This window comes from Anomaloglossus baeobatrachus, chromosome 4 (genome assembly GCF_048569485.1).
Source record: "Anomaloglossus baeobatrachus isolate aAnoBae1 chromosome 4, aAnoBae1.hap1, whole genome shotgun sequence".
NCBI lineage: Eukaryota > Metazoa > Chordata > Amphibia > Anura > Aromobatidae > Anomaloglossus > Anomaloglossus baeobatrachus.
This window is the reverse complement of record NC_134356.1, coordinates 368,860,392-368,887,460: the sequence shown is the minus strand read 5'-3', so window position 1 is coordinate 368,887,460 and position 27,069 is coordinate 368,860,392. Positions and strand designations below refer to the sequence as shown.

Sequence of the window (27,069 nt, the reverse complement as noted above, 5' to 3'; positions counted from 1 at the left end):
TGGCTATTGAGGCAGCCATACAAACATCATTAGCTAATATGCAAAAACAGATAAATGCCCATTTCCTCTAGGACTGGCAGAATCAGAGCAGAGAATATCTGACTCCGAGGAGACAATACTGGCTATGCAAGCACAAATAGCAGCTCTAGCAAAATCTAATGAATACTTGAAGGATAAAGCAGACGATTTGGAAAACAGATCGAGACGAAACAACTTACGTATAGTCGGGTTGCCAGAGTCTGTGTCGATTGGACGGTTGGATAACATATGCGAGTTGGAGCTACCGCAGGCCCTGGGCATAAAGGCGAAATTCAGAGTTGAAAGAGCCCACAGAGTGGGTCCACTGAGACACCAGGAGGCGAATAAGGGAGAGGGCCAAAACTCAAACAAGAATACCCCGATAAGAGCCAGGCAGGTGATTGTCAAGTACCTTGATTATAAGCATAAGGAGGAAATATTGAGGGCCTTTAGAGAACGAAAGCGTCCACTACAATATCAAGGCAACAGACTGCTAATTTTTGGGGATTATTCAGCGGAAGTATCCAGAAGGAGAAAAGAATTTACCAAAATTTGCTCATTTCTGTACAACAAAAAAGTAAAGTGCCAGCTATTATACCCTGCTACACTGAAAGTTAGAAACCCCAATGGCTCGTTTGTATACTACAAGGACTACAAAGAAGCAGAAAACATTCTCATGGCAGAGCTCAACAAGACTAGGTCAGAAAGGCAAGAAAAAGGAGCTAGTGGAGAAGGGAATAATAGAAGAGGATCCCCCACAAGCTCAGGAAGAGATGTGGGACGTCTTGGGGGACAAAAGCAAGTCGAGACCAGGGAGGAAAGGAGGCCAAGCCCGGGTCGACAGCATAATTCTCGCCTGGAACACAGGAACCAACCCTTGGAGAGAAACCATGATACCTGAACTGGAACTCGCTCATTGTTTTTCCTTTTTTTGCCTGTTTTTTTTTTTTTTTTTTTTTTTTCTCTCTTCCCAAACAGGGAGAGGCGTTGAGGAGGATGCATTACGGAGAGAGGGTTGGGGAGGTGAGAGGAGGAGGGGGAAGGGAGAAAAGAGAGGAAAACATCCCAAAGTCTGGGTCCTCTTCCCCCCCTCTTTTTTTTTTTTTTTTTTTTTTGTTCTTCTCCTTTCTTTCTCCATCTTCTCTCCCCTTGGTCTTTTTTTTTCTTTTTTTCTTTTTCTCCTTTGTCCAGGAACATCATCCAAATTCAAATGAAGTGGGCCTGTTCTGGGCGGACTGATGGCTACCTGGAGTCAGAGATAAGTAGGACTGGAGAATCTTGCTGAGGTTTTGACATACTGTGCTAATTTTTGCATAATTTTCAAAGGCTTATTCAAGTTAGTCCGGGGATAGAACATATATTTTTTGGGGGGTGATTAGGGAGCTACATATTTTGGCTAGGAATAGGGGAGCTCACCAACGTGGCGGGAAACGCCGTGGATTTCTCGGAAGGGAAAATATGTTTTACAGTTACATGCTTTTTGTTGTATTTGTTATATTTGCAAGGTGGGGAAAGGGAGTGTCGATTTTGTGGTACCAACTGTGATTCTAGTGTCGAACATCTCGTCTTCCTTGATGCAGGGGCCCATAGGGGAGGGAGTAGTAAAAGCAGAATACACAGGTTAACATGATACAGATAACTACGTGGAATGTTAAAGGGCTGAGATCACCTAACAAACGAGCAATGATATTGAGACATCTGAAAAGACTAAAGACAGACATTGCCTTATTACAGGAAACCCACTTGGGGGGGAGGACTTTTTCCGCATGAAGAAACATTGGGTGGGCACCGTTTACGGGGCAGCGGCACAAGGTAGAAAAGCGGGCACTATGATTCTAATAAATAAACAATTCAGTCATGAGGTAGTGGCACATGAGGCAGACGACCATGGAAGGTGGCAGCACTTAACAATCGTTAGTCCAGCGGGTAAACTCAGTATTTATAATGTCTATGGCCCAAATTCACAACAAATCACATTCCATGATGACATAAAGGCCACCATATTAGCAGATGGGGAGGCTAACATTATAGTGGGAGGCGATTTTAACACTGTCCCAGACTCAGCTGAAGATAGGAGGAGGGGCGAGGAGGGGACAGCTAATGTGGGCAGGAGTTTAGACAATAGGGATGTAACATTAGAAGACGTAGGACTGAAAGACATCTGGAGACTAACTCACCCACATGACAGAGAGTATACACACTTCTCTCACCCTCATGATAGCTGGTCACGTATTGATCAGTTCTGGATCTCGCAAGACTTACTGAGTGGAACGCAAGATTGTGTGATAGAGAATATGGTGATCTCTGATCATAGTCCGGTGAGATTGGGCATTAGAGAGAAATTCAGGAGAGGTACAGATATCATATGGAGATTCCCATCGTTCCTTCTCAGGCAAGATAATTTCCACAAGGTGCTACAGGAGTGGTGGGGAGAATTCGCAGAGGACAATAAGGAACATAGAGAGTCCCCAGTGATATTTTGGGAAACGGCAAAAGCGGTCCTAAGGGGCCGTCTGGTGGGGTACGCAGCCATGATCAAACGGAAAACCAATGAGAATTATAATTTCCATAGTGAAGCAGTACGGGTAGCATATACAAATTATGTGACAAATAGATCTCCCATGACAAAAGGCAGATGGTTGGAGGCAAAAGAGGGATTTGACGAATGGGCCAAAAAAAAGGAACAACTATTCTGGTCGCACAAGGAGGTTGACTTACATAGGTTTGGCAACAAGGCGGGAAGGATGTTGGCCAATCTGGCAAGGGGCAGCAGAAAGATGACAGTGATCTCTAAACTGAAAACAAAGGGGGGAGAGGTGACTACGGATCCTAAGGACATTAATAAACTGTTGGGAGATTACTATAGAAAACTATATGGGTCAGGGAATAACGACATGACTGATGAGGCAGAGTGGCTAAGACAAGCCCAAATGCCTAGCTTGACGGAGGAAGATTTGAGTGCCTTAAACGCAGATATCACAGTAGAGGAGGTGACGAGAACAATTGGGGAGCTTAACACCAACAAGGCACCGGGACCTGACGGTTTCAATAGTGAATTCTATAAGGCTCTGAAGGATCTGATCTCGCCGGATCTAACCTCAGTCTTTAATGCTTTCCTGGGAGGGGCGGAAATACCCAAAAATTCCAACATAGCATATATTAAATTACTCCCCAAGGGAACCAAGGACCTGGATGATCCCTCTAGTTATAGACCTATATCGCTCATAAATCAGGATTTAAAAATTATGTCCAAGATCATGGCTAATAGACTGGCCGAGATCTTACCTAGGATCATTACGAATCACCAGGTGGGGTTTATTAAGGGGAGAAATGCCGTTACCAATATCCGAAAGACAATTCTAGTGGTAGACGCGGTTAGACTGGGTCTCACTGAGGGAGGGGCTAGACCTGCCCTAGTTACACTTGACGCAGAAAAAGCGTTTGATAATGTAAATTGGGGGTGGTTAGACAGGGTAATGGAGGCCATAGGGATTGTAGGCAAGATGAGACTTTACATTAGAAACCTTTATGCCAACTCGGGAGCTAGGGTTCACACTCCGGGCTTTCTATCAGACGTGTTCCCTTTGATGAAGGGAACAAGACAGGGCTGCCCATTATCTCCTCTTTTATTCAACCTGGCAATCGAGCCGTTGTCAAGAATACTACAGGGACAAAATAGCTTTAAAGGAATCAAGATAAGGGGTTCAGAAGTAAAGACAGCGCTTTTTGCTGATGACATCATACTTTATATGGGGGACCCCGGTGCGGATTTGCCACAGACTCTTGCCTTGATTGAAAAATTTGGCTCATTCTCCGGTTTCAAACTGAACAAAAAAAAATGCGAGATCATGTTCCTAAAGGGGCATCATGGGACAATGGGGGGACAAATAAGGGATGGCTGTCTATGTGGAATTCCTATAGCACAATCTTCAATTAAATACCTGGGAGTGCATATAGGAAGATCGGTGGAAACAATCTATAACTTGAATTATGGACCGCTAATCAGGAAAATTATAGTTCAATTAAAGGGATGGAAAGGTCTGCCACTTCCATTACTGGCAAGATGTCACCTGATAAAAATGATGAGCTTTCCTAGGCTGCTGTATCCCTTCCAGACAATCCCGCTATTGCTAAAACTAAAGGATGTGAATAAGCTCAACTCCGCGTATACAGAATTTCTGTGGAGGGGAAGGAAACCCAGAATAAAGCTGCGTACGCTGATGAAGTCAGCAGAGGAGGGAGGTCTAAACTTTCCAGATGTACAAGGGTATAATCTTGTATGTATCATGAGGCATGTAATTGATTGGGTGAGAGGAACGAGTAGGCACTCAGATCATGCGATGGAAACTAAATATGCGTCACCGTGGGATCTGACGTCCATTCTGCACTCCCCACTATCCAGGGTTGAAGGGCACATAAGGAACTCAATTATATTCCGAGACACCATGCTAACATGGAAGTCGGTAAGGAAAAAACTGGGGCTCTCATGGAAAGTGTCCAAGTACTTGAACCCCTGGGCATTCCCAAATTTTCCCCTGGGACGAGAAAACAAGCTATTTACTAGATGGAAAGAGAGGGGAGTCAGGAGAATGATAGATGTTATGAATGTGGAGGACAGGAGGTGGATGACAGGTCGGGAAGTGCTGGATAAGTACAACCTTAATAGCTCACATGTCATCCAGTATGAACAATTGAAACATGGAATAATAGGAGACCTGGGTGTGGTTGGAAGAGAGCTGAACAGAAGTTCGATTGATGAGTTACTGGAATGTGATGTAACAAGTATAAATGTCTCTAAAATTTATCGATCGCTAAGGGGGGTGCTTATCTCTCGGGAGGATAGTCGGACTTTAAAAGCGTGGGGGAAACAATTGGGAAGGGAAGAAGTGGTGGATGATATACTGAGAGGATGGGTACAAGTGCGGAAACACATTACCAATGAGAGATGGAGAGACACTCAATTCAGAATTCTACATAGGGCCATTATAGGTTTCAACATACCAGGTAGGGATAGGTGGTGTCCTAAGTGTCAAAAAGAAAAAACGGATATGCTGCATGGGCTATGGGAATGTGAGACAATCGCTAGGTTCTGGAACCAAGTCAGACTATTTGCCCAGTCAACATGGGGAATTTTCAGCAAACTAGACTTAATGGTGTGGATTTTCCACTCCTTTGAGGGAGGAGTAGGAGGAGGACCGAGCACGCAGGAAAAGAGGAAATACGCAATAATGCATGACATAGCCTTGATAGCTAAGCGTTGCATCTTAAAACACTGGATTCAAAGGGAGGGCCCATCCATAAAGGAGGTTGTGGGCGAACTACACAACCTTCTGAAGTGGGAAAAACTAGAAGCGGAGAGGGATAAAGATGGGTTGACAGCCAAGTTTTTTGTGAGATGGAGACATTTTATTGAAAGCCAATTCACACAGGGAGAAATAATTAACCTGATGGCACCTTTTGTTCACTCGGAGTGGTATATCCTGAGCGATATCCAGGACAGCCTGGGTAAACTGAGAATCACCTAGGAGGGGGCTCTGGCGGGAGGGGGAGACGAGACGGTTGGGAATACCAAGACACGCTAGCAAAATTGAAATCATTCAGGGACGACACAGAGATTTAACGAATTGTATTGCATATGTTATATTATATTTCATTACCTATGTTTTGGTTTAATGTTACTGTATACTATCTTAAATCGAACAGCAACATGGAACTACAAATTGGGGTATCACCCACCTCTATGTCACATTTTGTCAGACGAATGTTCTTCTTTTGCAATGATACTTGTCATGTTTTTACAAATTTGAAAAATCAATAAAAAACGTTTTTGAAAAAAAAAAAAAAGATGATTCAGAAAAGTACAAAGGCTCCTGCAATGATTACAAAAAATATTTTTTTGTAGACCTGTGTAATAAACCACATTTGTGGATTCTTAATTCTTTCTCATCACTTCTTCGCCAGCTCCGCAGGTTTAACCCATTTTATTCCAGTCTCTGATAAAATGATTAAAAAATTTAGTTATACACTAGTATGTGCGAGTCCTTAAAAGTAGTTTCATAATAGAGTTACGCTATGTGCGCACGTTGTGTAGTGTCCATGCTAAAAAATCTGCAGCGATTTGGCAGTGCATATGCGCTTCAAATCGCTGCAGAAACACTGCATAATGGATGCAATGTGTCTGCAGAATAGATGCTGATTTCATGTGCTCTGAATGCAGCCTCTCCCATGGACAGATAAGTGACGTTACTTTTTTGAGCGCAGCGATTTGGATCAAAATTTCAGCATGCAAATCGCTGCGCTCCCAAATGCAACGTGCGGATGGATTATGCACAATCTTCATAGATTGTGCAGGGGACGCAGGACGCATGCATTTACATTGCAGTGAAATACGCAACGTGTGCACACAGCCTTACTCTTATTGGAGAAAGTGGTGATTCTCCAGCTATTTCCATTGTCATTCATGTATTCTGCAAATTATGGTATGGTATGGTATAGGCAACAGATTGCCATCACAAACAATTAGCAACTGTAGCACCCATACCCTTATATATTTGCAACAAAAGGATTGTCCATGCTATAATTGACACACCCTCATTCTGTGCTTAGTATGCAATCAAAACTAAAGAATTATGTTTGGAAGATAGTCAAAAATGGGGAAAGATATTCCAATTAGAGGGGCTTACTGCTAGTGACTGTAATAGCTTGTCCATTAATTTATGTAATTTAAAGAGCTAATGCCTACTATTACAGAATGTGGGGGAAATATGGATATTTATGGGAAATAATGTTTGATTCTTTTTCTGTATTACAGTGTGTGCAGAAGCGTATAATCCAGATGAAGAAGACGATGAAACAGAAAAAAGGGTAAAGTCCGTGGCATTTATTTGTGGTTATTAGAGATAACATACTTGCATATATGGAATTGTTGTGTTCAGTTGTGAGTATAAAAAAATCCATCTGTAGTTTTAAAGTAAGTTTTTGGGCTTAAGCCAGTAATGAATTCAAAAGGGAAATGCACAGTAAATATATAAAGAAGGGCTCTTACTTGTCATTCTTGCTGCATTGGCTCACAAAACATCAACTTGGTGTGTGTGTGCTGGTGTGTGTGCTGGTGTGTGTGTGTGTTGTGTGTGTGTGTGTGTTGTGTGTGTGTGTTGTGTGTGTTGTGTGTGTGTGTGTTGTGTGTGTGCTGGTGTGTGTATGTTGTGTGTGTGCTGGTGTGTGTGTGCTGGTGTCTGTGTGAAACCACTCTGAAAATCACTTAGAATAGCCATGAGACCATACATACATGTGAAAATTTTGAGATAAAACTTTTTTTTAATCTTTACAGTGCTTTATCGAAGCAGATTGGTACTTTCAGAATGTCCTTCCCTTTAGCATTCAGTGCCAGAGGTGTCTAACAGCTTTTGGCCATTCACTATTGAATGAAACACGCACTCGCTCCTGTATGTCCAGTCTTACTATCCTAAATGTTTAGATTTAGGCTATGTGCGCACGTTGCGTAATTACATGCAGCTACAAAGCGCAGCGTAACTGCCTGCGTCCCCTGCATAATCTATGTAGATTGTGCAGGGGCCGTGCGCACGTGGCGTCTTAGAGCGCAGCGCTTCGGCTGCTGCCCGAAGCACGCGTTCTAAGAAGTGACATGTCACTTCTGTGCGCTTTGCCGGCAGCCCCTGCTCTGTCTATGGCAGGAGCTGCAGGCAGAGCGCATGGAATCGGCTTTTTTTTTTTAACTACGGACATTTTCGGCAGCGATTTGAAGCGCACATGTGCTCTTCAGATCGCTGCAGAAATTTCTGCAGTAAAGTACGCCACGTGCGCACATAGCCTTAGTTAATAAGGGTTTGGAGGGTCGTCAGTGGATAAACTGGAATGGAAGACTGATGAACATTGCAAATGAAATCTATGTAGGATTACGTTCTCACAATAAGTTTTTGGTACTGTGTATTTTTACTGCACAAAAATATTTCAGCTTCTCAGGCCATGTGTCCACGATGAGTTTTTAGTTAGTTTTTGTCACTGCACATTTTAGCTGCATCAAAAATGCAGCAATTTAGACTATGGGCACACTGCATTTTTTTATGCAGTTTTTGATGCCTTCTTTTGACAAATCTGCACCAAAATCTGCAAGCCTGTCCTGAAGCCAGCAAAGTTTATGAGATTTGTGAAGTGTTGTTCCCATGTTGCTTTTTTTATTCCTTGCAGATTTGGAGCAGATTTTGCTGCAGAAATAATCTGCAGCATGTCAATTGTTGGGGCGTTTTTTGCCCGAGTTTTTTAGCCCTTCCATTCATTGACTTCATAAAAAAAAGTATGGCAAAAAAAGTACCAAAAAACACAAGTTTTTTCTGTTCGTTTTCTGCCAGAAGGTGCAGATTTCATGCAAAAAAATTCTTCTGCACCAAATCTGTAGCATGATAATTTCTCTCGTGGGTACACTGAGGTTTAGGCCATGTGCGCACTTTGCGTTCAATTCCGCAGCATGTAAGTCACTGCCTGTGCGTCTCAGAACACAGCCGAAAAAGCTGCGTTCTGAGACGCATTCAGCAGAACGCAACATGCACACATTCCTGGAGAATTAATGCGTTCTAGATGCTTTCTCTGCCATAGAAAGAGTGGGAAAAGCATCCAGAACGCACATTTTTGACAGTGCGGTCCCACTCAGCTCTGCAGCATCCCCATAGACTTGCAGCAGAACCGAGAGGGACCGCACTGTCAAAAAGAGCATGGCTGGCTGAAAGACAGAGCCGCACAATGAGAATGAACTCGGATGAACTTCACCCAACTTCATTGTGATTGCGCGGCTATATCGGAAGCTGACAGGAGCGGTAGTAGAACACCGCCGCTCCTGTCAGCTCCATGCAGTAAGTGAGTAGCGCGATCAGCTGTGCTGTCATTGAGGTTACTCGTGGCCACCGCTCTCAGGTGGAGGACTGCTGCTGTGGCTGCGAGTATCCTGGGTGAAAGCACAGCTGATCGCCCGACTCACTGCAGTCACTCAGGGGAATTGCGATCACAGGTGAGTCCTTCACGTGTGACCGCAAATCAAGCCGCGGCACAGAGCCGCGCGATCACAATGAACTCTGATGAACTTCACCCGACTTCATTGTGATCGCGCGGCTCTGTGCGTGTGCCGCGGCTTGATTTGCGGTCACACGTGAAGGACTCACCTGTGATCGCAAATCCCCTGAGTGACTGCAGTGAGCTGCGTGATCAGCTGTGCTTTCACTCAGGTGACCCGCAGCCCCACTTCAGTTACTGCATGGAGCTCACAGGAGCGGCAATGTTCTACTGCCGCCCCTGTCAGCTTCCAATGTAGCAGAGCTGAAAGCGTCGTGGGACCTTGCGTGGATTACGTCGCACCTGGAGGTGTTTTTGAGGGGTTATTAAAGTGGTGAAAGAGGGTGGGTTTTTTTGTCTATCATTCCAAATAAAGGATTTTTTGGATGTGTGTTTATTTTCTTTAATTTACAGGTTAATCATGGAAGGTATCTCGGGGAGACGCCTGCCATGATTAACCTTGGACTTAGTGGCAGCTATGGGCTGCTGCCATTAACTCCTTATTACCCCGTTTGCCATCGCACCAGGGCAATTCAGGATGAGCCGGGTAAAGTCCCGGGACTGTTGCATCTAATGGATGCGGCAATTCCGGGCGGCTGCTGGCTGATATTGTTAGGCTGGGGGGCTCCCCATAACGTGGAGCTCCCCATCCTGAGACATCCTGAGAATACCAGCCTTCAGCCGTGTGGCTTTACCCTGGCTGGTATCCAAATTGGGGGGACCGCACATCGGGTTTTTTTCAATGATCTATTTATTTTTTTTTACTGCTCGATATAGACTCGCCCACCGGCAGCTGTGATTGGTTGCAGTGAGACAACTGTCACTTAGTGTGTTGGAGTGTCTGACTGCAACCAATCATAGGCGCCGGAGGGCGGGGGAAGCAGGGAATACGTAATGGATTAATGAGCAGCCGGCATTTTCAAAAGAGAAGAAGCCGCCACAGTGTGAACGCCGTGCAGCACCGCGCCGGTGATCGTGGATCGGTGAGTATGAGAGAGGGGGTGGGAGGGAGAGACTGACATGGACAGAGAGAGAGATAGAGACATAGAGAGAGAGAGAAGAACCAACAGTCCGACCGACCAACAGAGAGAGAAAGACGAAAGACCTACGTTTTTTATGTTAAAAAAACATGCGGATCGCAACAATAATGCAATGCAAACGCACTGCTTCACATTTTGGCAGCAATTTTCTACAACGCATTGATTTTAATGGATGTAGAACGCAGCCAAAATGGCAAAAACTATTGACATGTTGCTTCTTCAAACGCATGAGTTTTTGACAAATTTTTGACAATCAAAACACTGCGTTTCAAAAAGCATCGTGCGCACAGATTTTGCATGATTCTCATAGACTTTGCTGGGAAATCAGAACGCATGCATTTTGTCAATGACACAGTGCAGTTGTAAACACAGCCAAAACGCAGAAGAATCGCAAAGTGCGCACACAGCCTTAGGGTTCAGTCACATCTGTGTATAAAATCTGTAAGTGCAATTCAATACAAATCTCATTGCACTCACTCACCAATGTTAAACAACAGAGCAGAGCACATCTTGCTAGTTTTCTCTCTGCAAAATTCGGCGTATAGGGCAAATCGCAGCATGCTGCAAGTGCCTGTGGGCACCGCCAATACAAGTCAATGGGTGTGAGAAAAACACATGGCACACGAACAGCAAACAGACATGCATTTTAGCATGGAATTTTACATACTGTCAAAACCTAGATAGATGAATGGATAGATGAATAGATAGATAGATAGTAATACTCGGACTGTAAAAGTCCAGATCCGCACAGTTTCAAAGGTACCTGAGTGACGGACCCAGGATTCTGGGTATTAATCCAGAACTGGGGAAATTAAAAAAAAAAATAAAGAAAATAAGAATGAAGCAAGCGCATCATACTTACAGAGGCTCTGGCGTGGCTGTACACTGCTCTGGCAGCCTCACCTTCACTTCCTGGGACACTCATTATTAATCATCAACATGCACTACTTTCCCCTCCCACCAGCCATCCTGGCGTCTGTGATTAGTTGCAGTCAGAGGTGCCCCCAACCTGTGTGACAGTATCTGACTGCAACCAATCACAGGCGCTGTCTGCGGGTCAGGGTCACCTCGTATTATGATACTCAGCACAGATAAATCATACGGCTACAGCCCCCAGCCATGCGCTTATCTTGGAATGTCTTGCCGGATCACAGCCGCTTCTCTTAGGACAGTCTTACCAATTTCCTGGTCGACACCTGCACCGCTGTAGGAATCTTGGGTGCATGTTCATGCTCCAAGTGTCTGTTTGACACCTGCACCACTGTAGGAAGAATCTCAGGTGCAGAGGTCCGCTTACAGTGTCCAGGTCTCTCAGTACTGGCTTGTGTTACTCTACACAGCCAGCATCACACAGCACCTGCTGCTCCAGTAGCCTGGATCCCAACTGAGGCACACCTTGCTTTGCACTGCAATATTAAATTCAATTCCCCGGACATGAGTCTGTTGCAAGACCTAGACTGGAGGGAGAGATCCTTCCCACTACCAGACCTGCAGATCTCTCTAAAAAAAAAAAGCACCAACAGGTTTACTTAAACATAATACTAGGTCAAATTGCTTGACCAAGTTCACAATCTTTTATTTTGTGTTGTGCCCACTGCAGTGACTGTGACTACAACACTCTCCAGCAGGTCTCACAAGGTCACCAAGCACATTCTGGAGGAAACATAGCGACCTTCATATATGACACCTGTCATTGCCTCATAAAACATATATATATGTGAGTGTGTAATCGTACCGATATTAGAAATGTGTTGACATCAGTGGAGAGAATGTGGAGTAAATGTAAAGTTTCATCATCCTATCTCATTTATGTCTGGGTAAAGCCAAAGACTTATCAGCAGCCCCTCGTGTGTGTGTGTGTGTGTGTGTGTGTGTGTGTGTGTATATAGATAGATAGAGATAGATAGCTATATATATATATATATATATATATATATATATATATATATATATATATATAGTGGTCCAAAATTAGGTGGACAGTATGTGTAATAGGGTGAAGGGGGAGATCTATCAAACATGGTGTAAAATGAAACTGACTCAGTTGCCCTTAGCATCCAATCAGATTCTACTTTTCATTCTTCACAGACTCTTTGGAAAATGAAAGGTGAAATCTGATTGGTTGATAAGGGCAACTGAGTCAGTTTCACAGATCCAGTTTTCACAGAGAAATCTCCCCCAAATCTGTTTTCTTTTCAGATAACCCATAATGGAAAATAATTTAAATACAGATCAAAGAAAATGGATTTCAAAAGAGTATTGGAAATCTCAAAATGCTGAAACTGTTAGAGAAAATTGGGTTGAAACAGTTGGTATTCAAGCCCCAAAGAGACAAACCATTTACCACATTTGTGACAAATTCGATGCCACTGGCTCAATCCTTAATGCTCCAAAAACTGGTCGACCCAAAACAGCCTGTACAGAAAATAATAAACAACTTGTTGCTGAAACATTTGTTCAGAGTCCAAAAAAGTCCACCAGAAGAGTCTCTTTATAATTGGGAATTTCACGAGCTTCTATCATGCGAATCCTGAAATCTATTGGGTGGAAAGCTTATCGTCCACGTCTAATTTATGGTTTTTTGGAGGATGATCCAGACAGGCGGCTGCAATTTAGTGAGATTATGCTTAACGAAATTGAAGAAAATCCAGTGATTTTAGATAACATTATGTGGAGTGATGAAGCTTCTTTCAAATTATCTGGTCATAGTAACAGACATAATTGTATTTACTGGTATAATGAGAACATGCATTTAACATTAGAGAAACAACTAAATGAGCCTGATGTCAATGTTTGGGGTGGTATTTCAAGTTTTGGTGTTTTAGGACCAATATTTTTGATGGAACAGTCACAGGAGATAAGTATCTCGAAATTCTAATGAATCAAGTTCTTCACCAGTTACAGCAACAGCCTAATTCAAATGACCTTTATTTCCAACAAGATGGGGCCCCTCCACATTATTCAAGAGTAGTCCATGAGTATCTTGATGAAACATTTCCTAATAAATGGATTGGCTGAAGAGGACCACTTGATTGGCCGGCACGTTCACCAGACTTGACCTCAATGGATTTTTTCTTTTGGGGAGTACTCAAGGACAAAGTTTATAGTCGAAAACCAAAAAGTGTCAGTGATTTGAAAAATTACATAAGATTTCAAGAAATTAATACTCGTGCAAAAATGTTTGTCGAAGCGAAAGAGGCAGACTTCAAAGCTGTGCAAATTGTAATGGAAAACAGTTTGAGCACCTACGTTGAGAAAATTTAAGAGCTTTTGTATTATTGTTCAAAATAAAATGTAATTGTCAATGTTATGCTTGTGTTAGTAAACATAATTTTATATATAAATCCAAATAAATGTTATTATTTTCTGTCCACCCCTGTGGACTCAGTCCATGTGACTCAGGGAACGTCATAGACTATGTTTTGATGGGAAAATTTAACCCCGCGCTTTACTGTTACTCTCCAAACTTCTGCCTCTATTAAACTGAGTGGAAGTGGGAGCTACAGGCTATTAATTGCAACTGTCAGTGGTTGCTATAGGAACAAAATAAACTGTTAGTATAAGAAGCTTATGTGTGAGGTAATATGATGTCAGTGGAGACGGATAGAGAGATAGACAGACAGACAGAGACACAGACAGAGACAGACGTGAAAAGAGACAGTCGGGCAAAGAGACCTGGAAAGAGACAGACCTGGAAAGAGACAGACCTGGAAAGAGACAGACAAAGACAGACAGGGAAAGAGAGAGACAGACACACACATAGAGACAGACACAGAGATGGAGATAGACTGATACAAATACAGACAGAGAGAGATAAAAACAGACAGACAAAGAAAGACAGACAGACAGCAACACACAGACAGAGACTGGGAGAGAGACAGAGAGACCGTTACTATCCCGGGCAACGCCCGGGTACTACAGCTAGTATATGTATGTGTGTATATATATATACATATATATATATATATATATATATATATATATATATATATATATATATATATATACACACACACACAGTATATCTATATATACGAAAGAATGAGCAACCCAAATCCGCAGTTCAATATCTGAGTGGATAGTAAGAGTGCTATATGTCTAAGTATATATCAGTAAATCATTGCTGATCTGGCTACTGGTCAAAAATCTATTGATCGTTATATATTTTGCTGTTTATTTAGATTATCCACCCAAAAACAGATGATCAGCGGCATAGATTGCAGGAAGCCTGCAAAGACATCCTTCTATTTAAGAGTTTGGATCAAGTAAGTATATTTAGTTTCAATTAAATAAATTGGACATAAATTGTGCTCTTCATGGAACCTACTTTAAATTGTCTCACGGCATACTGAGAAGCACAAAAGTAATTGAACTCTTGTCCTGGTGAATTGTGATGTAACAGAATGTTGTCCAATATGTGTATTAACCTAAAGTCCTACTCTTATACTCAACCTCTGACATCTTCACTTTTTTTCAACATTGCTCAGGGTCCGCCTTGCCATCTTATGACCCTAACTTCTGACTGGTCGAAGGTCAGAATTTATATCATAATCTCTCAATAAAAGTCTATGAGTGCCACAACGAGGCTCTCATATACTTTCACAGAATTGTGACTACTGGTGTGCTCCGGCAAACACTAGAGCTGCAGGCAAGTCACAAACTGCCGGAGACCGAAGGGAGTGACGCTGATAACAGATGAAGACATTGGAGTGTGAGTATAAGACATGGGGCAAGCAACTTAAATTAGAAGCGCCACGCCAGCAGTGAAATAAAACAAAATGCTGGAGTAGTGCTTTAAATTGAAGAATCACTTGTTTTGTATCTGTGGAGTTAAAAGAACATCGAAGTAAAAATAACATCTCAGCCCTTTAAGCCTATTATGGCTCTGTTTTTATAAAACTACTCAATGTCTCTTATACAGGTGCCGATGAGTCGTTATGTGGCTCCATTTTCATACGGAAATTGTTTGGTCTGATTTTGAACAAAACCTACAGAAAAAAAATCATGGATCACTCATTTAGATGCCTTATGTAAAGAGGTTTTAGGCTATGTCACACTTTGCGTCGAGGTAGTTGCAGTTCAAAACGCATCCTCTGGTAGAAATGGTTTTTGCCAAAGTTGGTTTTGACCACAAAAACGCGATAAATACTCGTGCGTATTTACCGCGTTTTAGCGCTTTTTACATGCGTTTTCATTGCTTAAACTCAGATGCGTTTTGAATACAAAGACACTACTAAATAAAGTTTAAACATTCAAACACTATGAAAAAAGGAAAAAAAATTAAAACAAATATAATTATTGAAATCATAACGAAAATAGTTATATTTAATATAATTATAGCGGTTTTATACTATGTATTGCAAAAATAACAATAAATTAATATTTTTCATTAATTTAATTCTCAGACTATGTGTGTGTGTAAAGGGACATATCATTCCATTATTATGATGTCAGAAACACATGCGTTTATGTAGTCCAAAACGCATGTTTTCTGCAGCTAAAAAGCAGGTAAAACGCTGGAATTTTCATATTTCTTGCTTTTTGCAACTTCTCATTGACTTCAATGTTAGCAAAATGCAGCCCAAATGGCAAAAACAATTGACATGCTGCTTCTTTAAACGCTGAGTTTTTCCCCAAAATTATGCAAATTAAACACTGCGTTTTGAACAGCAAAGTGCGCACAAGAAATCCCTATTTCCCATAGACTTTGCTGGAAAATCAAAACGCAAGCATTTTGGCATTAATACGCTGCAGTTCAAAATGCAGCTGAAACGCAGGAAAAAACGCAAAGTGCGCACATAGCCTTACACCTAACATTGTGTCTACAGAATAACTCCATACATTCTAGACTGATAAGCATGGTTTGATGACAAACAGCTATATGGATGGTTCAATGCTGTATACCATGCTAACAAGGCATTTTTTTATGAAAAAGGATAAAGTGGCGAGTCCCATAATTAAAATCTTCATCTTTATTCAGCAAATTTTTGAAACATCATGATGGTTGAATTATAGTCTCAACATATTTCAGGCAATCATGCCCTTAGTCACTGAGATACAAAATCACTATAACCCAAGGTTTAAAAGCACTAATTCAACAACCAATGATCATATAGACATCTGTTAGCAATAATTACACATATGAAGATCATTTACATAATCACAAGTCACTCCATGAATTTCTTCAAATGAATCAATACAGATACAATGTGTCATTCCTATAGTTCATTCTCTTAGGGTATTTTGTATCCAATTTTATAATCCAATATAACTCTCTCAATAAAAGTTTTTTTCGTACATCTCCCCCTCATAGGCATTTTTTACTCAAGGCAAAATGTACCTATTAAGAATAAATTAAAACCTCAGGCTGTAACTTAATTTTTCAGCACATAACCATGTTTTTACAGTTAGGTGAGACTCCTCATATATAGTGCTAAGCTAAGCCAGTCCCTTTTTCTGTCTATCAGCTGAAAGAAGGTTAGGTACTGAAATGAGCCAGACAGCCAGCCCCCTTCATACACCCCACCGATCATGTACCGCCACAGGAAGCATAATTATATGAAGATACAAGACTAATGCGGGCGTCACACAAGACGATCTATCATGCGATCGCACGAGCGATCGCACACCCCCCCGTCGTTTGTGTGTCACTGGCAATTAGTTGCCTGTGGCACACAAAGTCGTTAAAACCCCGTAACACGCACTTACCAGCTGAGCGATGTCGCTGTGGGCGGCGAACATCCACTTCCTGAAGGGGGAAGGACGTTCGGCGTCACAGCTAAGTCACACAGCGGCCGGCCAATAGAAGTGGGGGGGCGGAGATGAGCGGGACGTAAACTTCCCGCCCACCTCCTTCCTTGAGCATTGCTGGCGGGACGCAGGTAAGCTGTGTTCATCGTTCCCGGGGTGTCACACGGAGCGATGTGTGCTGCCTCGGGAACGATGAACAACCGGCGCAGAGAAGAAGAAACGACTTTTTGAAAATGAGCGACTTGTCAACGAGCAACGATAAGATGAGTATTTTTGCTCGTTCACCGTCGCTCGTAGCTGTCACACGCTACGATACATCAAACGATGCCGGATGTGCGTCACTAACGACGTGACCCCGACGACATATCGTTAGATATATCATCTCGTGTGACGCCCGCATAAGTGGATTCACACAGTGGCGAATTGTAGTAATATAGTTTACTGACATGATAATGGAAAATACAAACCAACTAGACTTCTAAATTAAACCTATCCAAAACAAACATATTATTAAATGCCATTAAATATTTGAAAGCTTTTGTTGTTTTGGACAATCCCTTTAACATAATGGTTAGGGAGGTCTGGCATTGCCTCGCCCCACTTACTATGGACTATAAGATGCAGGGACTTCTTACCAATATTTTTGTCTTGCTAGAAAGTGTCTTGTAGTCTGGAACACATTACAATATAGTACTAAAATGACATTTAGCTACAAATGAGGGTTTTAAATTTGCGAGAGATTGCATAGTATATTCTTGATTAGCCTTTCCTTACTGTTGCATTGTGTAGATTTTTGGTTTATTTATTTTTATTGATTCTTAATTATTATTATTTTTTTTTAGGAACAGATGTCTCAAGTTTTAGATGCAATGTTCGAGAAGTTGGTCAAATGTGGAGACCACATAATTGATCAAGGTGATGACGGGGACAACTTTTATGTTATTGACAGGTACAACGTTCTTAACACTTCAGGAAAGGATCTGAATTTTAATACTATAGATGCCGTCAATTCAAGCATACCTGCAGAGAGAAAAACAGCAGTTTAATAGCCTTCTTAGTACATTGTATAATATATTTATATATGCAAAGTACTGTGCAAAAGTTTTAGTCAGGTACAGAAGACATGCTATAATGTAAGAATGCTTTAAAAAATAAAAGTTCTAATAGTTTGTTTCTATCAACTAACAAAATGCTAAGTAAATGAATAAGAGAGAAGTCCGAATCCAATCAATATTTGGTGTGACCACCCTTTACCTTTAAAAGGACATCAATTCTTCCAGGAACTTGTACACAGTTTTTGAAGGAACTTGGCAAGGAGATTGCTCCACACATCTTGAAGATTTAACCACGGTTCTTCTGTGGATGTAGGCTAAAGCTATGTGCGCACTTTGCGTTTTTTTCTGCGTTTTGGCTGCGTTTACAACTGCACTGTGTCATTGACAAAATGCAAAGTTCTGATTCCCCAGCAAAGTCTAAGGCGGGCTTTGCACGGTGCGACATCGCAAGCCGATGCTGCGATGTCGCACGTGATAGTCCCCGCCCCCGTCGCAGCAGCGATATCTTGTGATTCCTGGCGTAGCGAACATTATCGCTGCGCCAGCTTCACATGCACTCACCTGTCCTGCGACGTCGCTCTGGCCGGCGAACCGCCTTCTTCCTAAGGGGGCGGGTCGTACAACATCAGAGCGACGTCACACGGCAGGCGGACAATCAAAGCGGAGGGACGGAGATGAGCAGGATGTAAACATCCCGCCCACCTCCTTCCTTCCGTATAGCCGGCGGCGGCAGGTAAGGTGATGTTCCTCGCTCCTGCGGCTTCATACACAGCGATGTGTGCTGCCGCAGGAACGAGGAACAACATCGTACCTGTCACGGCAGCGTAATTTTGAAAAAGTCGGAGCCTACACCGATGATACGATAACGACGCTTTTGCGCTCGTTAATCGTATCATCTTGGATTTACACACTACGATGTCGAAAGTGACACCGGATGTGCGTCACTTTCGATTTGACCCCACCGACATCGCACTTGCGATGTTGCAACATGCAAAGCCACCCTAAGAGAATCATGCAAAATCTGTGCGCACAATGCTTTTTGAAACACAGCATTTTGATTGTCAAAAATTTGTCAAAAACCCATGCGTTTGAAGAAGCAACATGTCAATTGTTTTTGCCATTTTGGCTGCGTTCTACACCCATTGAAATCAATGAGTTGTAGAAAATCGCTGCCAAAATGTGAAGCAGTGCGCTTGCATTGCATTATTGTTGCGATCCGCATGTTTTTTTAAAATAACAAAAGTAGGTCTATCGGTCTCTCTCTCTCTGTCGGTCAGTCTCTCTATGTCTCTATCTCTCTCTGTCCATGTCGGTCTCTCCCTCCCACCCCCTCTCTCATACTCACCGATCCACGATCACCGGCGCGGCGCTGCACAGCGTTCACACGCAGCATCACTCTGATCAGTGAAAATGCCGTGTTCCAGGGGGGCGTGGCTTGAGCTTGATGGCAGGCAGACGTGCTCTGTAGGAGCTCTTGCAAGCTGAGGTGGCAAATAACATAGCAAAACCCACCTGGCACTCTCTAACATGCCGGGGAAGAGAGGCACAGCACCACAGACCGGACCACCAGCCCTGAGAAGCAGCAGCGCAGCAGTGGATCGTCTGTTCAAAGGGGGGAAGCTCTCTCCGGTCTCCAGGCCTGCTCCAGTAATGGCACCTGCATCCATGAGGCAGGGGCCTGCAGCAACAGCAGCCGTCAGTGGTGGCAGCGGGACAGAAGTGGCGGTGGCGATGCATGGCGTGCAGGTACAGGGCGGTACCGTCAGAGATCAGCTGGGACCGAGATCTCTGCTTTCGTCACAGAGACCAGTGGTGCAGGGGTATACAGGAGGTGAGGCTGCTGCACAGAATACTCAGAAGGAGGGGGGCGGTGGAGTTCAGGCCCCACAGCAGAGCTTGATGAGCCAGGCTGGTGAAGAGAGCAGGAGTATGGGCACTGATGGAGATATGCATGGGGGTAATGAATGCAGGGCCTCCCAGGCATGTCAGGAGTTGTCAGGCTCCCAAAGCAGTCAATCCCCACACAGTCAGGGGAACCAAAATGGAGGTCAGCTCACACAAGGAGTTAACCCAGGAAGCTCCACTGTGGATACAGAGCGCATCCTGCAGCTGCTGGCTGCTCTCCCCACCAAACATGACCTGGACAATCTAGTTACTAAAATGGAGGCGGCACATGAGAGGGCTCTGTCCATTGTGAAAGGGGACATTGATGCTCTGGATACACGCACCACTGCAGTGGAGAATGATGTGTTTACACTATTTGAAAGAGTTAACACACTGGAGCAAACTATCCAAAGCCAGTACACACCTGCAAAATGTCGCCATCCTGTTAGATGATCAAGAAAACAGGGGGAGGCGAAATGCTATTCGTTTAAAAGGCATCCCAGAAGAGATAGCAGCAGCTGCCCTCCTTAAGTCTGTAACTTTAATTTTCAACAAAGTGATGGGAGCTGCAGAGGACTCCACTTATGTGATCGACAGAGTCCACAGAGTGTTCCGCCAGGGGCCGGGTGACACAGCACAGCCGAGAGATGTTCTGTGCAGACTGCATTACTACACGGATAAAGAAGCCATACTGAGGAAGGCATGGGTCCATGGAACCGTCTCTTACAAAGGGTCTGAAATCAAGCTTTTTCCTGACATATCAGCCAGAACCCTGTATATGAGGCGTCAGCTCCTCCCTATTCTACAAAAAATTAAAGAGAAAGGAGCATCTTACAGATGGGGACATCCATTTCACCTAATAGTACGCCACAATGGAGACCAATATCTGCTGAAGCGGCCGGAGGAGGTGGAGGGTCTCTTCCAATTTCTTGATACACCGGCAGTAGAGATCCCTAACTGGCTACATATGGACAGACCCGTCGGGTTACCCCAAAGAAGAAGAGAAGGTGGACGCCGCCGTGCAAGACCTCAGAAGAGTTCCAGGGATCCCAAGCCGGCCAGAGAATCTTCCCAGGAGGAGCCAGATTGAAGACTTGGGTCTGATTGCGGTTTTCTATCTTGTGGTGGGGGGAGCGGGAGATGTGGGAGGATGGCCCCTTATAGGCCGGACGCGAACTTAAATATTGGGTTAATTGCTACTTGAAATGTATTTGTCTCTCTTTTCTTGGGTGGCAGGGAGAGAGGTGGAGAGATTATTATTTCCCCTCTATGCTCTCTTTTATCAGTTTGTGTTCCTCCCTTTTCTCTCTTTCTCTCCCTCTTCTCTCTCTCTCTCTTCCCTCTCTTTCTCCTCTCTTCTTGCTCCTCCTTTTCTCTCTCGTCCCTTTCTCTCTTTCTTCTCTCTCTCTCTGCTCTGTCATTTTTCTTTCGCCCCTTTTTCTCTCTTCCTCCACTCTCTCTCTTCTTTATCTTTTTCTCCCCTTTCTTCCCCTTTTCTATCTCTTTCGCTCTCCCTTTCACACCCCCTCTCTTTGTCTCTCTCTCCCCCTAAGGGGGTCTCACATGGACCCTTCAATTGATAATGTTGATGGATAGTCTGATAAACGTGTTGTTCTTCTAAGAAATGTGCCTCTCACTGCCCTGTCGTGTAACGGGGGGGGGGGTGAGACGTGGGTTTTCAGTTTACTATAATATTGTCATTTCTGCCTCGAGCTTGTTTAGCTTTTGCCCTTGGTCTTCCACGCACCCCAAGGGTGGTTCTCCCAGCTGGAGAGCACCAGGTCTCTAAGTTCTTCAGAGACTGCATAGTTTTATTGTGTGAAACTTACTGGCCATTCCTTTAGGCCAGCTGTTACTGTTCATATTTTCTGTCTGCTAATACTTATCGCTTTTTTTTTTTTTTTTTCTTTCTCTCTCTCTGCTCTTTCTTCTCTGCTGCTAGTTCTTTTTTCTACCTGATTCTTGATCCCCCCCCCACCCGATCCTTACCCCACTTTCCCATATCCGGTCAGTGTTTTGTAGGGGGTTCAACACTGTTTCTGACCCAACATGCATAAACCAGGGAACTCTGAGGTGAAATGTGGGACATTGAATGTGAAAGGTTTACATAGCCCGGGTAAGAGGTCTATCCTGGCAAATACGTTAAAAAAATGGGGGTCCAAATTGCTTTCTTGCAAGAAACGCATCTGTGCAAACATAAACCGTTTAAATTGACATCACGCTGGTTCCCTGAGGCGTATCATAGCTTCTCGCCGGATCCGAAGTCCCGAGGTACTAGTATTCTTGTCTCGCGCTCCATCCCTTGGGAATTCATGGACTCTCGCAGTGATGACAGGGGACGGCTATTGTTGGTGAAGGGCAGGATCGCTACGCATATTTACACATTAGCTTCTATATACCTCCCCAATGTGGGGCAAATTGATACCCTGGCTGGATTTGTTGAAACTATGGAGGATTTCGTGGAGGGGACACTCATTATGGGGGGGGATTTCAATATCGCTCTAAACCCAGCTCAGGACACCTCCTCGGGGGCCTCTGCACATCCTACATCAGCCCTCCGCAGGCTGCGGTACTTATTACATGAGCAGCAGCTCGTGGACACATGGAGATTGTTACACCCGTCTGACAGGGACTACTCTTTCTATTCAAATGCACATGGGGTATACTCCAGATTGGACTACTTTTTTGTAAAACATAAAGACCTCGAAAGGATCTCCAAAGCCCAGATAGATAGCATAACATTCTCTGACCATGCACTTTGCACTGTGTCTATGGTGCTACAGTCTCCGTTTCCACAGCAGTGGCAATGGAGACTGAACACTTCCCTACTGGAGGACCCTGAAAGCCTTCAGTCAGTACAGAACTCCCTGACTGAATACTTTACGTTGAACGCGGGTGGGGATACATCACCAACGACGGTCTGGGAGGCCCACAAATGTGTTATTCAAGGGGTTCTCATACAGCAAGGGGCAAGAAGAAAGAGGGAAAGGGAACTAGAGGTCAACAGACTGCTAACACAGCTGAGAGATCTGGAGACACAACATAAGCAGATGCCCTCGGCGGAGGTGGGGGGAACCTTATTCAAAGTCCGGGATGAGCTACGGAAACTACTCAACAGCAAGGCAAAAGGGGTCCTCAATAGATGCCGTAGACATTTTTATGAATACGGGAACAAGTGTAGCAAGACATTAGCGAGAGCACTCAGACAACAACAGGCGACAACCTTTATATCAAAAATTTCCCCTACACACCCTCAGGGATCAATATTACATTCTTCGGCAGAAATTGCGGAGACGTTCCAAAAATTCTATGCATCCCTATATAATTTAGAGACACATGACCCCACTTTGTCAAAATCATCTATTAAAAGTAAAATTTCAGAGTACATCAGAGAAGCAAAAATGCCGCGGTTGACAGACTCCGAGATAGCCGCATTGGAAACTCCAATTTCAAATCAAGAGCTGGTGGACGCAATAGGGTCATCCAAATCGGGAAAGGCACCTGGGCCTGATGGACTCCCCCTCGTATACTACAAAAAACTTAAGGAGATTATATCCCCACACCTCCTGTCAGCCTTTAATTCTAGGGCTTCAGAGGGCTCAACTCCCAATGCAGATTCATTGAGAGCACACATCACGGTAATACCTAAGATGGGGAAAGACCCAACACAATGTGCTAGCTATCGCCCGATATCCCTGTTGAATGTGGATACAAAATTATTTGCTAAAATCCTTGCAAGCAGGCTGGCACCTCTGATCTCTCAAATAATCCACCCAGATCAGGCAGGGTTTATGGCGGGTCGTGAGGCACGTGATAACACAGTTAAGGCCATTAATTTGATATATAAAGCTAAAAGTGGGGGTCTACCCTCTATCCTGCTGTCAACTGATGCCGAAAAGGCTTTTGATAGAGTGGATTGGACCTTTATGGAAGCCACGCTCGGGTGTCTGGGGTTCGGAAGTGGAATGATGGGTTGGATCATGTCTTTATACTCGGTACCCTCGGCGAGAGTCCGAGTGAATGGGATTCTGTCGGACCCATTTAAAATATCTAATGGCACCCGTCAGGGATGTCCGCTGTCTCCCTTAATCTTCATCTTGACGCTAGAACCCTTCCTCAGACACGTACGAGCCAACTCAGATATTGCGGGTATTGGGGTTGGCCATGTTACGCACAAAGTAGCTGCATATGCGGACGATCTCCTGTTTTTCGTTTCAGCCCCCAAGATCTCCCTGCCCAACTTAATGAGGGAATTCCGGAGATACTCCAGTTTATCAAATTTCAAGATAAATTTCACGAAATCTGAGGCCCTTAACATAAATCTCTCATCCAAAGAGGTGGAAGAGTTGAAGGGATCGTTTAATTTCCGATGGGCATCCAAATCTCTAAATTACCTGGGGATACGGCTGACTGGGGATCTCGGTCTGCTCTACTCTCAGAATTTCCCGTCTCTGCTGTCTTCCATTAGGCGAGACTGTGACAGATGGGGGAAATCATTATTCTCTTGGTTTGGCAGAAGCCAGATTTTCAAAATGAATATTTTACCTAGAATTCTATATCTACTGCAGGCGCTCCCAATCAAAATACCCTCAGGATTTTTCAAATCTCTGGAGTCCATTCAGTCCTCCTTCATTTGGGCAGGTAAATCGGTACGAATAAAAAGAGCTATTTTGCACAGGACCAAGTGTAGCGGGGGGATTGGGCTGCCAGACATGAGAAGGTATCATTTAGCAGGTCATCTAACTAGAATGATTGATTGGTGCAGGAACGGGTCTCAAAAGGCTTGGATACAAATTGAACAGTCCTTTTCCCCAATTCCCCTCAACAAATTGCCATGGGTGCTCTCGGAGGTCCCTGCAAGCTTGAAAACACATCCAACTATCGGGTCAACTGTGAAATACTGTAATACGGGGAAGGTGCAATCAGAAATGTTACCCAGGCAATCGAGCTTGACGCCAATCCTGAGCCATCCTGCCTTTGAGCCAGGCAGAGCGGATCCAGTTTTTCAGTCTTGGGTTCGGGGCGGGGTGGATCGGGTAGAGGACTTTGGAAACCGGGACACCTGGCCGTCGGTAGAGGGATTGGCAGCTAAACAGGATCCCAGCTCACTTGGTCATTGGAGATGCTTGCAACTGGCACACTTTTTCAGTAGCCTTCCAGCCAGATCCCTCTTTCAGCGACCGAAGACACAGTTTGAACAAATATGTATGGGACCAGGCACGATACGGCATTCTCTTTCGGCAGTATATTCGCTCTTATCTTCGCCCCCGGACCAACAAATCCCCCCTTTTGCTTCACAGTGGGAACGGGATCTGGGAATCCAGCTGACACCAACACAGTGGGAAAGGGTCTTCAGATTGGCGCACACATCCTCCATCAGCTCCAGGTTTCAAGAGGCTAGCTACAAGCTGCTAACCAGATGGTACAGAGTACCTTCGAGGTTACATGCGATGTTCCCAACGGTTGATCCCATGTGCTGGCGGTGTGGCACAGCAGAGGGCAACATTTTACACGTGTTCTGGGAATGTGAGGCGATCCGGCCCTTCTGGAGGGGAGTGTCTGATATCATTTCACGGGTGACGGGTGGAGAGGAGGAATTGGGACCTGCTGCCGCCCTGTTACATCACTGCGGGACTTCTGAAAAAATATACAAAAAATCTCTGAGGAAATTCCTCATCATGGCGGCGAGAGTGTGCATCCCAGAGAGATGGAGGAGCACGGCACCCCCCTCGCTGGTTCAATGGATCAATAAGGTCAATGACCTCATGTATATGGAGGATCTAACTTCATCATTACACAACTCATATGAGAAATTTTGGGCCACGTGGAGGGAGTGGATGGACTTCCAGCACTCGGAGGACTATGGTGCTCTGGTGGGCAGTGAGGGAACCACAGAAGGTAGTACATAAGCGGATCCCCAGACCCCCCCCACCCCTTGTTACCCTCACCTGGCCCCTCCACCTCCCAGCCCCCCCACCACCCCTTCTTACCCTCACCTGGCCCCTTCACCTCCCAGCCCCCCCCACCCCTTCTTACCCCCACCTGGCCCCTCCACCTCCCAGCCCTCCCCCCCCACCACCCTCCTCCTTTTCCCCAGTTTCTCACCCTTTTCTATTCTCTGTTTTATTTCTCTTGCTTTCTTTCTGGTCTTTTCCTCTTTCGCTTCTTACTATTCTTGGTGAGTTACGTATGTTACCTGTTAAATGTGAATTTATTCTTTGAAAAAGCTAGATGGAACCTTGAATGTCTATACACCTGAAAGGGGGCATTTGCGGGGACATTTTCTGTCACAATGTAAAAATGTAAAGTGTGCCTTATGTCCTATTTTTTGGTGTGTTGAATGTATCTTACAAAGGTCCATTTGATCTTAAGAACTGTTACGTGTACTGTTAAAGGATTACATTTATAAATAAAAGAATTTGAAAAAAAAAATGCCGTGTTCCAGTGAGTAATGGCGCTTTGTCGGCTCTCACAGGAAATATGTCATGGTAGCATCAGGGGTCATGAGCTGACCCTGTGCTACCATGGCAACACCATGATGCCCTGTGATTGTGTCACTGGGCTGCCGATGGCGGTAAGAAACGTCGTGATCCCCGCCACAGCCATTTAATTTGCGCTGTCAGATTTTCTCAGCATGATCTAAGTGGTAAGCAGGCACACAGGTGGATCTCTGATCCATCCTTGCCTGTTAGCCGCACATGTTTGCTGATTGGATCATCAGACATGTGCGGTGATTATTCTCCTGTTCTGCAGTCCCTAGTATATTTCCATTTAATATACTATGTATGCATCAATAGGATTACTCTGTCCTAGGTGCATTACTCTACATTTATCAACATTAAACCTCATCTGCCATGTGTTTGCCCATGCAGACATCTTATCCAGATTGTTCTGTAATATAATACTATCAAGTTTTTATTATCCTTCATTATCCTACATAATTTCATGTCATCAGCAAAGACGGACACTTTTTACTCTCAATTCTAAGAGATGAAACTGATGGGGAGGAGACACAGATTAGATATTAGAAAAAACTTTTTGACAGTGAGGGTGATCAACAAGTGGAACAGGCTGCCACAAGCGGTGGTGATTTCTCCTTCAATGGAAGTCTGTAAAAAGAGGTTGGACGGACATCTGTCTGGGATGATTTAGTGAATCCGGCTTTGAGCAGGGGGTTGGACTAGATGACCCAGGAGGTCTATTCCAACTCTACCATTCTATAATTCTATGATTCTATACACCATGTCATTAATAAAGAG

General features: G+C 44.1%; 1 protein-coding gene across 2 annotated transcripts in view; it reads left to right on the top strand.

The window, feature by feature from the left end:
* PRKAR2B (protein kinase cAMP-dependent type II regulatory subunit beta) overlaps window positions 1-27,069 on the top strand; it is a 266,961-nt gene that overhangs the window by 191,578 nt on the left and 48,314 nt on the right. For both annotated transcript variants that reach the window (XM_075345150.1, XM_075345151.1), the window contains exons 3-5: window positions 6,830-6,882; window positions 14,303-14,386; window positions 17,714-17,820. In XM_075345150.1, coding sequence (XP_075201265.1) covers window positions 6,830-6,882; window positions 14,303-14,386; window positions 17,714-17,820 — 244 coding nt within the window. The remainder of the gene's footprint in view (window positions 1-6,829; window positions 6,883-14,302; window positions 14,387-17,713; window positions 17,821-27,069) is intronic.